The sequence below is a fragment of the Oncorhynchus keta genome, chromosome 30 (genome assembly GCF_023373465.1).
Source record: "Oncorhynchus keta strain PuntledgeMale-10-30-2019 chromosome 30, Oket_V2, whole genome shotgun sequence".
Taxonomy (NCBI): Eukaryota; Metazoa; Chordata; class Actinopteri; order Salmoniformes; family Salmonidae; genus Oncorhynchus; species Oncorhynchus keta.
This window is the reverse complement of record NC_068450.1, coordinates 49,259,753-49,273,745: the sequence shown is the minus strand read 5'-3', so window position 1 is coordinate 49,273,745 and position 13,993 is coordinate 49,259,753. Positions and strand designations below refer to the sequence as shown.

The window sequence follows — 13,993 nt, the reverse complement described above, 5'->3', positions numbered from 1 at the left end:
TATCTTTTGACGGAAATAAGTCAGTAATATTTTAGTGGATATTTTTTTTTTCTCAAGGTAAGCTAAATACTTTCAAACACGGCCTTGAGACCTGATTCAAGTACTACAACACATTTGTATTTACACCCAGAGACCCTAGTGGGAACCAAGCAGCGATACACAGATGAAGCCTATGATTCACTCCAGGGTGGGAAAGTTGCTGTAAAGGATGAACAATATCTTACCCCCTTCAAATTAAATATGATAGTATTTATCAATATGATATGGGAATGGGCTTAAGCTTGGTAAAGAGATGGTAAATTCTGTGCAAGTGTGTCTTCTCCTTTATAGACGAATAACTGCTCAGTGGAGCAACCTGAAGATTAAAAGATATTAAGCAACTCTTGGTAGCACAATGGAATGCATTTAGCCAATAGCTTCATCAAGGTCTTCTCTTATACACATTATTGTGTAAAATAAGCTTTTGCTTCAAGTTTTTTTAACATGAAGATTGGTTTCCCATTTCAATATTGCCTACAGTGGTTCCTCCTTTAAAAGTTGCGAGCTTGAGATACCCAATGCTATGGCTTCATTGCTCCAAACCACCACAAGGGGGAGGTAGAGTACTCATTGTGCATTTTGGGTCCCAAGATTTATATTTGACCAATCATATTGAGTGGTTCCAAAGACTAATTCAACGCGAGCCACCCGTCGCTGGTGACTTTCTTCAGCAAAGATGGCTGACAAAACATTACGGTGGAAGCAAATGTAAGTAATAATGTCACAACGAGTCAATAAAAAAATGTATAATTCAGAGGAATATGTTAGTAGAGACAAATAAATGATTGTGCATATTACGAGTTAATTTACGAAAATCGCTATTTAGCCAGTTTTTTTCCGGTCATATCCAATACCAGGTGTATCAAACTGCTGTGCTGTATGTATGTATTACAATTATACACTTCAACAGTGTTTACCACTCCTGCTCCTGGGACATCAATGATTACACATTGTAACTATGTAATAGACTAGAAACATGATTTAAGTAAAGAATGATTTGTAATTCATATTTACAGAAGAAAAAAAACAGTACACTACACTTCCTATGCATATCTAACTCCCTTCATCTGCATTAATCTGAAGAGGTTCCCCCAGCCATGTGGACGACTGAAAACAGGGCAGAAAAGTTTGTTTGTCACCAGAGCGGTTAAGAACATATTACTATTTGCCTGTGAATAACCAGACCTTCATACAAACTTGCTATGCTGAATACTTGACGCATAACTGAAGGTGCTGCCATATCCTGCCAGAACGCCGACAAGCGAGCCACTTCAGGGGGAGAATGATGCGTGGAATAGGGAGAGGAACGAGATGGGAGTAACAATCCAGGCTATTTGCTCTGAGACCTGCATAATAATGTCATGAAATAAGCAGGGAGCATATGTCTGACCATGATTGGAAGTGCTATAGAGCAGCGCACAATTGACCAAGTATCATCCAGGTTTGGCCGCGAGTGGAGCAGCGGTCTAAGACACTGCATCTCGGTGCAAGTGGCTTTACTACAGTCCCTGGATCGAAAACAGGCTGTATCACATCCAACCATGATTGGAAGCTCCATAGAGAAGCACACAATTGGCCCAGTGTCACCCGGGTTTGGCTATGGTAGACCGTCATTGTAAATAAGAATTTGTTCTTACCTGACTTGCCTAGTTAAATAAAGGTTACATTTAAAAAACAACTGGCAACCGCAGCACAATCAATAGGAGGTGAACAGTGGCTGGTGCTGAAAATATAACTAACTTATGTAAATGTTGCACACCAACAGATGGAGAAGACCTACAGCAGCCAAACAATTCATTTCAACCATAATCTTCATTTTAATTTGACTTTACAAACAACAAGAGGGTTTAAATGGAGTCTAGTTCTTTGGCGCCTAGACCTATATAAAATAACTTTACTGGCTCAGGTAGGCCATGAGGCTTAACAGCCTTCTAGAAGTAGGGTTTTCTTTATTAGGCCTACATACAATTGCAACTGGTTAAAAATGTAGCATCCTACATAAAAGCAATCATTTAAAGAAAAAAGTATAAAACAATGTAACTAATAATGAAAAGCAAACATTTGTAAATAGCAAACTCTAAAAGTAATTGGAAAGGTAGATAGAAATGACAAATTATACAAATTATTTTGTATCTTTATTGTGGTTACAATAAAGAATGTAAACAAGATGCTGTGTTTTTATTTACTGTAGTGATGGTCAACTGGAGTCATTTTGAAAACAGGTTTTCAAACACTTGTTTTCCACAAGTGTACTTTAGTACTGTAGCAGGTGTAGCCCATCATGCAAATGTTTCCTATTAGCAGGACAATATACTTTTTATAGCCCGGCTACTATTGTGAAAATCCCTCAACTTGTAATGTATTTGATGCTTAAGTACTCTCAACTGTTACATTTCTAACTCAAAACAGCAGTACAGTATTTCTTCATCAACATCTTTATGCTTTCGTTAATAAAATAACGAGAAAAAATACATTCAAATGCAGATGTTTATTGAAACTACAATAAAATAACGGGTGAGATGATTGATGAGATGAAATTTGTTGCATACATTCAAATGCAAGACCATGGTGCTTTTACGGAGCTGTGAGGGGAACGGCACCTCAGTACCTCCAAACTACACTGCGTTCATCCACCTCTGGCCTGCTCGCCTCCCTACCACTGAGGAAGCACAGTTCCCTCTCAGCCCAGTCAAAACTGTTCGCTGCTCTGGCTCCCCTGGAACACATGACAGGACAGCGGGTCCGGAGACACCTGAAACCCCACCTCTTTGATTGATGAGATGATCAGTGTATTTGTTGCATTGTTGTATGGTCAATTTCTCTAGCCAAAACATCTTGATGGCCTTGACCAGTTTGTCTTTGCATGTCGGCTTGGCAGTTACGGATTAATGTTTTCAGTTGATGCCAAACAAGTTCGATCAGGTTTAAGTCAGGAGACCTACATGTAGAGAAAGAAAGAAATACAGTTGCCACTAAAGAAATATTTTATATATTTATTTATTTATTTCACCTTTATTTAACTACATGAAGCTCTACTTACTCTTACTCGCTGGCGTCTTGACCCAGTTTATGCCCTCATTTGTAATGCAAACCCGGGCGGCAAATGCGTTTTGGGCGATTGTCTGCATTTGGAGAAGATGTTTTATTTATTTAGCCTAACAGCTAACATTAGGTACAATAATAGAAATATACAGGTAAATAGGCCTAAATATAACAAAATATTAGTATAATCCTACCTTGAAAGAAACAATGTGGTCCCAGAAACACCACTCTGACATAGGGTCTAGCATATCTCTTGATGATTTGTTCCTCAAAGAAATCACGAGCCACGATACCTGAAAAAGGAGGCAAGAGTGAATTATTATACATAACTGTCCGTGAGGTGTAGGCTACAATATTTTATATACATTTTGCTTTGTAAATAGCCAAACTTACCATCAAAAATCAAATATGGGCCTGGTCCCTGGCGAGAAATTGCCACCCACACATGGAGTTTGAGCGGTCACTTGGGACTTGGCTTGCTTCATCTTCTTCCTTATTTTCTGTAGCAATTTTGAGCATATTGCTCACGTGCCACAGTTGGTTGGACTGTGAAGATGACGTCATTGAATGTCTTGCCAGCTTTGATCCATGCCTGGGCCTGCAGGACGCGAGGGTCTTTGTTCGTCAGACGAATCATTGGGTCGAAACTACAGAACATTATGGCTATTAGCAGGTCTATATTTTGTCCTTTATAAATATTATTTTGGCCTTTATACAGATTACAATTGCTCGTTTTTCTGAAAACAAAATCATCTCCAAAATATTGTTATAAATAGCCTTCCTACTGTTGACATCTATTTCAGCACCGTTTCACGCTGCTCTGAGACAAGCATGGAGAAACGAAAATGTTAAATTAATATTTCATGATATTCTTAAGATATATGTGTTGACTGAATATAAGCAAGTGATGTCTGCTAAATAATCAAGTTAGGTTTCTCCAGAAATAAATAATTATGAATAACAAACTGGCTTTAGTGAGAATGTCTCACCCCATGTTCAAGAAGGGCCTTTTTCTCACTCACTCCAGGTTAAATGAAAACGAAATCTTCAAAATATTGTTTATTATTATTATTAATTCATTTTGAAATATATAAAAGCCCCTTAGATATTCTCAGATATTCTCACAGATCCTAATGGAAAATGACCTTTAGATATTAATTTAGAATCCTCCAAATGTAATTATTGGCGGCTTTATATACAAATGAGTGAGAATGTCTCGCCCCATGTTCAAGAATTGCCTTTTTCTCGCTCACTCTAGGTTAAATGAAAATTAAATCCCCAAAGTATCGTTACTTTTTAAACAAAGCAATTATTATTATTAATAAATTAAAAATGATATAAAAGACCCTTATATAAATTGATGTTTCATGGTAGACCAGATGTCAGCCAGTGCAGCATTCTGCGGGCTCTCTTCTCTTCATCCCCTGCTCTCTCAACTGTCAGGGGTAATAAAACTACCTTACATCTGTGTTTCACGCCGCACTTTGCGAAACAAAACTCAAGCCCTCTGCTAACTTGTTAATTTAAAATGTGCATTTTGAAGAACAACCGGATCCTTGGCCTTGAAAGGATCTTGATGACTACTAGATCACAAATCCCCACATATGTTCTTAAAGAGGAAAGAGCTCCATCAGAATAATCAGGGAGGAAATATGCTGGCAGTTTTATGAAAATCTAAATGTAAACGTTTATGAACAGGGTGTCACCGACTGTACAATAAATCTGGAATTGTATTAGATTCAAGTTGTTGGATGATTGGTTGAGGTAGTGGCAACTGTACGCAACTGTATGCATAGTCATATATGCATAGTCACTTTAACCATATCTACATGTACAGACTACCTCAAACAGCCCGGCTACTTTTATAGCCTCGCTACTGTATATAGCCTCGCTACTGTTACTTTTCACTGTCTTTTTACTGTTGTTTTTATTTCTTTACTTACCTATTGTTCACCGAATACCTTTTTTGCACTATTGGTTAGATCCTGTAAGTAAGCATTTCACTGTAAGGTCTACACCTGTTGTATTCAGCGCACGTGACAAATAAACTTTGATTCGATTTGTATGGTGAATGTTTTCCACTGAAATAATATTTTTCCTTGGTGAATAGGAATTGGCTGTTTGTTGCGCTCAAGACGAAACACCTTATATTCAAATCAATATGTATTCATAATAACACAGATAGAACAATGAGCGGCAGATGGAACAAAAGATATTTCAAATGTTCTCAGATTTGTCGCAATAAGTTTTCTGTTCCCAAAACTAGTGAAGTGGCATCTTGTTTTCCTCTGAAATAATATTTTTCCTTGGTGAATAGGAATTGGTTGTTTGTTTTCCACTCAATATGACAAATAGAACAATGGTGATTTACAGATGTATAAGAAGCAGCCCAGTGGCCGGCAGATGGAACAAAATGGATTTTGGCCGACATTATGCAAATGTTCTCATTGTTTAAACATTTGATCGCAATATAGTTTTCTGTTCCCAAAACTAGAATCTTTTACGAACAGAGTGGACTAAATTAAGTCGATTTTACCTTTTGCAAAAGTAAAAAAAAGGGAGGATATAGTTATTACACACGTACTCTTCACAGAGTATGTGTTCCCCCTAATGGAAATATGGAAATGCATTCTAGAAAAGGGCTCTCCAACCCTGTTCCTGGAAAGCCACCCTCCTGTGGGTTTTTCGCTGTAACTCCAGTTGTAATTAACCCATCAACCAGCTAATAATTAGAATCAGGTGCTCTAGAATAAGGTTAGAGTGAAAACCTACAGGACGATATCTCTCCAGGAACAGGTTTGGGGAGCCCTGTTCTAGAACGCTCATGCTTGGTTCTGCCCCCTCCATGCTTGTTCTGCTCACTATGACTTATTTGTTCTCATTGGAAACAACAGGCTGTGGTCTATCTTGGGTTATTTATAAAAAATCTTTGGTAATACTCAGGAATATGTAGCTTATGTTGGAATATGTTGCTTATAATGCACAGGAAACATGTCGATTATTATAGTGCCTACTGCCTATGGCGGAATTTGCAGTTTGTAACTCTCAAGACGCAGCATCTTTCATTCCAATCCATTATTCATAGAGAGACGTGCAAAAGGTCCAAGACTTTACACTTCCGAGGAACATCAAGGAATACACAGTAAACATGTTAAAGTGCCTAATACCTATAGAAATCTAAAGAAAAACTTTTGATTTCTATAGGCCAAAGTAAATGGGTATGCTAAAATGACATCAACTATAGGTCCAATTCTGGTTCTGGTCGAATCAAATAACCAGATAAAATCCAGGTACAGTAGCAGGACGACATTAAGATGGCTGAGAAGGACATTATATGTTGGTTGTAATTATTAAATGTGACGCAAGACCATTTGACATGTTTCATTCAATCTGAGAGTGTCATAACATAAGTACGGATGCCCACGAAGAACATGCTGCTACACTCACCGAACACTTTGAGGAAGAGCTCCCTCTCCTCTGCCCCGGCCTTGTTGGTGGCTCGGCAGGTATAGTCGCCCCCGTCCCCCTGGATGATGTTGCGGATGGTCAGGGTACTCCTGCCTGCCTCCATGGTGTTGAGGACATATTGCTCTGACCTTTCCAACTGCTGGCCCTTCCTGTGTGCAGAGAGACAGTACAGGTAGAGATGATTAATTCGTACAATACACATAAAAACATATAGGCTAGAGGTGCACAACCAATTCAACTACACACACATGCAAACATAGAGATCAAACACGTATATCTCTATACGTATATCCCCCCACCACCACCACCACCACCACCACCACCACCAAAACCACACGCACACATCCCCCACACACGTTATAATGATGTTAAAACTCCGTCTCTCAAGGAAAGAGAGAGCGAGAGAGAGGGAGGATAATTGAAAGTGGACTGGGAGAAACACTGAGGTATAGTAATAAGGCTGGAGGGAGCCAGGGAGGAAATGAAGAACTGTGTGTGTGTACGTACAAGCTGGTCTGTGGAGCGGGCAGGGCGCTAAGGCACAGGAAATTACACTGGCCGTATCAGAGTCTATGACTGACTGAAAGCAGGCACAACCAGCCAGCCAGGTGGAAACACCACACACCACAACAGGAAATGTAACTGAGGGAGGAGGGGAAGGAGGGTGTATGAGAGAAAGAAGATGAGAAAGAAAGAGGTGTCCTCTAGCTCCTTAATACCATTAATACCAGAATGGTTATGAGTGCAGTCTTGCAAACCAGTGTGAGGTGGAGGGAGGGGGGTATGGTTATGGTTATTGTGGCACAGTGGTCAGATTGCAGTTGTCATGATGACGAGAACAAAATGGACATAGTTGAGTTGAGGTCAGTGATGACCTGTGGTCAGCGTGTGGAGCGATGATCAAAGTGTTAGGGTGAAGCTGCAGTCAGGATGGAGTTACGGTCAGGGTTGAGTTGTGGTCAGTGTGGAGCAGTGTTCAAGGTGGAACAAAGAGGGCAGTACACTCTTAATGGTTATTCGGCTGTTCCCATAGGAGAAACCATTTTGGTTCCTGTTAGGACCCTCTTTGGTTCCAGGTAGAACCATTTTTGGTTCCATGCACAACCCTGAGTTTTACCTCAGAAAGGGTTTTACCTGCAACCAAAAGGGTTCTACCGGCAACCAAAAAGGGTTCTACCGGCAACCAAAAAGGGTTCTACCGGCAACCAAAAAGGGTCCTTCAAAGGGGGATCAGCCGAAGAACTCTTGAAAGCATATTTTTTTCTAAGAGTGTACGATGATGTGGTCACATGCGGCCACAGTACAGAGTCAAGCTTGGTTGTCAGGATGGTTAAAAAACAGAGCTTTCTAAACCATTTATTTGAACTCAATACAGTGTGACAGTCTACATGGAGCAATTAGGCAAGCCAGTGGTGCAAGGCACAGGCACATCGAGATATAATTTTCACAGGATAAACCTAGACTTAACATTTCAATTGCTTTCCGTAATTACATGGCCGATTAAAAGTCCATCTCTCCCATTGATAGAAAAGCTATTACAAGAGTGAATTTGAGGCGGGGGAACAAAACAAATTGTCAGTCAAAATCCTTCCCACAGCCAATACAAAAACGGTTATATTTGGAGCCACTCCAAAGGTTATATGCACAGTTCAGACTTTTCTTCTGAAAGTTGAAAATGACCTTTGACATACACACAACATGTATGAATTCCTCCCACACAACTGTATTAGCATTTGAAAGAGCAGCATATACATGAATGCACATTTGGGAGACCCTCTAAAGTTTAATTTCTCTCCTCAAGTATTTCTAGCCACTCCACTTATTACATCTATTCCAGCACTAGCACACATGATTGAACTAATCAAAGGCCTGATGATTAGTTGACCAGAAGAATCCGGTGTGCTAGCACTGGAATATACATAATAACGGGAAAGGCTGGGGGTCTTTTGCGAAAGAGAGGAAGGGAAACACAGATCTAGAAAGAGAAAAGGGGGTTGCTGTGAAGAGGGCAGAACAAGCCATTAACTTACGAAAGTTACAGGTGTAGGATCTGTTGCAGATGAGTTTTATGATTTACATAAATTCATTGAAAACCTTCACTAACACAGTAACAGTATTGCACTTTTGACTTTGGTCCACCTAATCGCCTAGTCACCGGACAAGCAACATTACGGACTAAACACTCAAATCCCGTTCCTGCAGGATTATTTTGCTACGACAATACTGGTCAAATTAAGATCCTACATCTGTAACAGGATAACAGTGTTGTGTTCATTAGGGCATACAATGAAAAGTTTTTTAAAGTGTTTTGCAATGGAGGAAACATTTGCATTTCTCATTGGACAAGCCCAAGTGGTTCCTCCTTGTTTCAGAGTGTTTTCTTCCATTTGGTGCCTAATGAACACAATCCTAATGAGTGTGTCACTCAGGTTCAGGATATATGCAACAGCTGTTGTATGAATGAATGAGTGTGTTAGATGTAACATGTTAACTGATGCAGGTATGACTAATGTGACACATGGTAACGATGGCGGCACATTCTAGAAGGACATGTCACAGTGTCAACGCGATGTCATCGTTTACAGTGTCTGTCGACAGCACTGGCTTGTGAAGAGTGTGTGTGTGCGTGTGTCATTTAGAACATTGGGACATTGAAGAAAGCACTAGTCTGTAACAGTGATATACAGTTGAAGTTGGGAAGTTTACATACACTTAGGTTGGAGTCATTAAAACTTGTGTTTCAACCACTCCACAAATGTCTTGTTAACAAACTACAGTTTTGGCAAGTCGGAGGTGTACTTGTGGATGTATTTCAAGGCCTGACTTCTTGGGAAAATCAAAAGAAATCAGCCAAGACCTCAGAAAAACATTTGTGGACCTCCACAAGTCTGGTTCATCCTTAGGAGCAATTTTCAAATGCCTGAAGGTACCACGTTCATCTGTACAAACAATAGGACACAAGTATAAACACCATGGGACCACGCAGCCGTCATACCGCTCAGGAAGGAGACACGTTCTGTCTCCTAGAGATGAACGTACATTGGTGCGAGAAGTGCAAATCTATCCCAGAAAAATAGCAATGGACCTTGGGAAGATGCTGGAGGAAACAGGTACCAAAGTATCTATATCCACAATAAACGAGTCCTATATCGACACAACATGAAAGGACGCACAGCAAAAAAGAAGCCACTGCTCCAAAATCGCCATAAAAAAAGCCAGACTACGGTTTGCAACTGCACATGGGGACAAAGATCGTACTTTTTGCTGGATGACCATCGTTATGTTTGGAGGAAAAAGGGGGAAGCTTGCAAGCCGAAGAACACCATCCCAACCGGGAGTGGCAGCATCATGTTGTGGGGGTGCTTTGCTGCAGGAGGGACTGATGCACTTCACAAAATAGATGGCATCATGAGAGAGGAAAATTATATGGATATATTGAAGCAAAATCTCAAGACATCAGTCAGGAAGTTAAAGCCTGGCCGGAAATTGGTCTTCCAAATGTACAATCCAAAGCATACTTCCAAAGTTGTGGCAAAATGGCTTAAGGACAACAAAGTCAAGGTATTGGAGTGGCCATCACAAAGCACTGACCTCAATCCAATAGATAATTTGTGCAGAACTGAAAAAGCATGTGCGAGCAAGAAAGCCTACAAACCTGAATCAGTTACACCAGCTCTGTCAGGAGGAACTTATTGTTGGAAGGTTGTGGAAGGCTACCTGAAACACTTGACCCAAGTTAAACAATGTAAAGGCAATGCTACCAAATACTAATTGAGTGTATGTAAACTTCTGAACCACTGGTAATGTGACGAAATAAATAAAAGCTGAAATAAATCACTCTATAGTATTATTTGACATTTCACATTCTTAAAATAAAGTGGTGATCCTAACGGACATAAAACAGGGAATTTTTACTTATTAAATGTCAGGAATTGTGAACAACTGAGTTTAAATATATTTGGCTAAGGTGTATATAAACTTCCGACTTCAACTGTATAAACCAGACTACATTTGGTGACATCGCCATAATATGAATCAACACATACCCCAAATGTGGTTGAGCTTGTGGTCTGGTTGGCTAATAGTTTTGTCAACGAAAAGGTGGATTGCATTTGGTTTGCCAAGCCACAAGCGTATGAAGAAGATTAGATGTATGAATAGGACACATTAATCATGTATATTAGGTCACAAGGTTGCAAATCGTTTTGCAATGTAAAACGAAATCAATGGCTTCTTATTGAAGATCAGGTAATGCATACTCTGTGTTCTTCCATTTTGTGCTTAATGAACACAACCCTGACGTAGTGTGTAGGGGGCTAACTGTACCTGTGCCAGGTGACCTCGGGGTTGGGGGATCCTGATGTGGTGCAGGTGAAAGTCACTGACTCCTGGTAATCTGCTGTGGCATTGAATGACTGCTGTAGTACCGACAGCACAGGAGGAACTATAGGAACAAGACAAAGATGACAGTTAGTGGTGAGAACTTCATCAAATTACACATGCGAGAGCAAAACAGTGGCAGTGAAACAATATGCACACAGGCAACTAGCATTTTCACCTTCCCCACCCCATCTTCAAATGAAGATTAATGAAGTCATTGTTGTGACTTAAGAACAAGACAGATCAACACGAATGTCGGCCGTGCACAGTGGTTGTGCAGAGAGTGGTCATGCTATTGCTTCTGACCATAGAATATCAGCCATTTTTTCAAATTTCCAAACGATTCTACATGTTAATTCGCCACCGTTCATCAACACCAAGTGATTTACTGTGCATGGTCAATGCTTGTGTTAGAGGGGCAATGGGACATTGTAATGTCACTCTGCCGTCTTCCAAGGGACAGGTAGGCAGGTAATCATGCTAGCAATGGTAGTTTGCATTTAGCCTGTCATCCCAGCTAGTTAACCAGGCTAACATTGAGCTAGAATTTAGACTGTCATCCTAGCCTAGCTGTTTAATCAGGCTAATAGTGTTAGCCAGCATGTAGCAAGTCAACCACGCCTAGCTAGCTAACCAGGCTAACAGTGGTAGATTGCATTTACCCTGTTATCCTAGACCTAGCTGGTTAGCCTATATGAAAGCAGTAGGTGTATTCTTGTTATTATTGTTAAACAAAATCTTGTTCTCTAAGCATTTGTATTATATATCTAAAATAGCATAGCAATAACACTCTGAAGTTTCTAAAACTGTTTGAATGATGTCTGTGAGTATAACAGAACTCATATGGCAGGCAAAACCCTGAGAAGAAATCCAACCAGGAAGTGGGAAATCTGAGGTTGGTCGATTTTCAACTCAGCTCCTATTGAAGATACAGTGGGATATTGGTAATGTTGCACTTCCTAAGGCTTCCACTAGATGTCAACAGTCTTTAGAACCTTGTCTGATGCTTCTACTGTGAAGTGGGGACGAAGGACAAGGGAATGAGTAAGGTCTGCCATGAGCTGAACATGCTCTGACCATGCGCATTCACATGAGAGGGAGCTCTGTTCCATCGCACTTCTGAAGACAATGGAATTCTCCAGTCCTATAGATTGATTCAAGACATCGTTTGACATGTTTCTACTGACTGTTACGGAACTTTTTGACATTTCGTCTGCTTTTAGTGACGTGCTTCGTGACTTTGGATTTGTTTACCAAACGAGCTAACAAAAGTAACTATTTGGACATAAATGATGGACATTACCGAACAAAACAAACATTTATTGTGGAAGTGGGAGTCCTGGGAGTGCATTCCGACGAAGATCAGCAAAGGTAGGTGAAGATTTATACTGCTATTTATGACTTTTGTTGACTGCATAATATGGCGGATATATTTGTGTCTTGATTGGGCTCTGAGTGCCGACTCAGATTGTTGCATGGTCTGCTTTTTCCGTAAAGCTTTTTTGAAATCTGACACAGCGGTTGCATTAGAGAAGTGCATCTAAAATCCATGCATGACAGTTGTATCTTTCAGCAATGTGTATTATGAGTCAATTGATGTGGCTCTCTGCAAAATCAAAGGATGTTTTGGAACTTTTGAACGTAAGGCGCCAATGTAAACTCAGATTTTTGGATATAAATATGAACTTTACCGAACAAAACATACATGTATTGTGTAACATGAAGTTCTATGAGTGTCATCTGATGAAGATCATCAAAGGTTAGTGATTAATTGTATCTATATGTCTGCTTTTTGTGAATCCTCTCTTTGGCTGGAAAAAAATGTTAGTCTGTGAATAGGCACTCACCTAACATAATCGTTTGGTTTGCTTTCGTCGTAAAGCCTTTTTGAAACACTGTGGCTGGATGTATCTTTAAAATGGTGTAAAATACAGTGAGGCAAAAAAGTATTTAGTCAGCCACCAATTTTGCATGTTCTCCCACTTAAAAAGATGAGGCCTGTAATTTTCATCATAGGTACAGTTCAACTATGACAGACAAAATGAGAAGAAAATAAATCCAGAAAATCACATTGTAGGATTTTTAATGAATTTATTTCCAAATTATGTTGGAAAATAAGTATTTGGTCAATAACAAAAGTTTATCTCAATACTTTGTTACATACCCTTTGTTGGCAATGACAGAGGTCAAACGTTTTCTGTAAGTCTTCACAAGGTTTTCACACACTGTTGCTGGTTGTTTATGAACATTTGAACATCTTGGCCATGTTCTGTTATAATCTCCACCCGGCACAGCCAGAAGAGGACTGGCCACCGGACATGTGCTCTCTCTAATTATCTCTTTCTTTCTCTCTCTCGGAGGACCTGAGCCCTAGGACCATGCCCCAGGACTACCTGACATGATGACTCCTTGCTGTCCCCAGTCCACCTGGCCGTGCTGCTGCTCCAGTTTCAACTGTTCTGCCTTATTATTATTCGACCATGCTGGTCATTTATGAACATTTGAACATCTTGGCCATGTTCTGTTATAATCTCCACCCGGCACAGCCAGAAGGGGACTGGCCACACCACATAGCCTGGTTCCTCTCTAGGTTTCTTCCTAGGTTTTGGCCTTTCTAGGGAGTTTTTCCTAGCCACCGTGCTTCTACACCTGCATTGCTTGCTGTTTGTGGTTTTAGGCTGGGTTTCTGTACAGCACTGAGAGATATCAGCTGATGTACAAAGGGCTATATAAATACATTTTATTTGATTTTGGTATTGTGGCCCATTCCTCCATGCATATCTCCTCTAGAGCAGTGATGTTTTGGGGCTGTTGCTGGGCAACACGGACTTTCAACTCCCTCCAAAGATTTTATATGGGGTTGAGATCTGGAGACTGGCTAGGCCACTCCAGGACCTTGAAATGCTTCTTACAAAGCCACTCCTTCATTGCCCGAGCGGTGTGTTTGGGATCATTGTCATGCTGAAAGACCCAGCCACATTTCTTCTTCAATGCCCTTGCTGATGGAAGGAGGTTTTCACTCAAAATCTCACGATATACATAGCCCATTCATTCTTTCCTTTAC

The 13,993-nt window shown here is 40.3% G+C and overlaps 1 protein-coding gene across 3 annotated transcripts in view; it reads right to left on the bottom strand.

Moving 5' to 3' along the window:
* LOC118363658 (neural cell adhesion molecule 2-like) overlaps positions 1 to 13,993 on the bottom strand; it is a 393,776-nt gene that overhangs the window by 69,818 nt on the left and 309,965 nt on the right. For all 3 annotated transcript variants that reach the window (XM_035744742.2, XM_035744741.2, XM_035744743.2), the window contains exons 6-7: positions 10,876 to 10,993; positions 6,529 to 6,698 (exon numbers count right to left, since the gene is read on the bottom strand). In XM_035744742.2, coding sequence (XP_035600635.1) covers positions 6,529 to 6,698; positions 10,876 to 10,993 — 288 coding nt within the window. The remainder of the gene's footprint in view (positions 1 to 6,528; positions 6,699 to 10,875; positions 10,994 to 13,993) is intronic.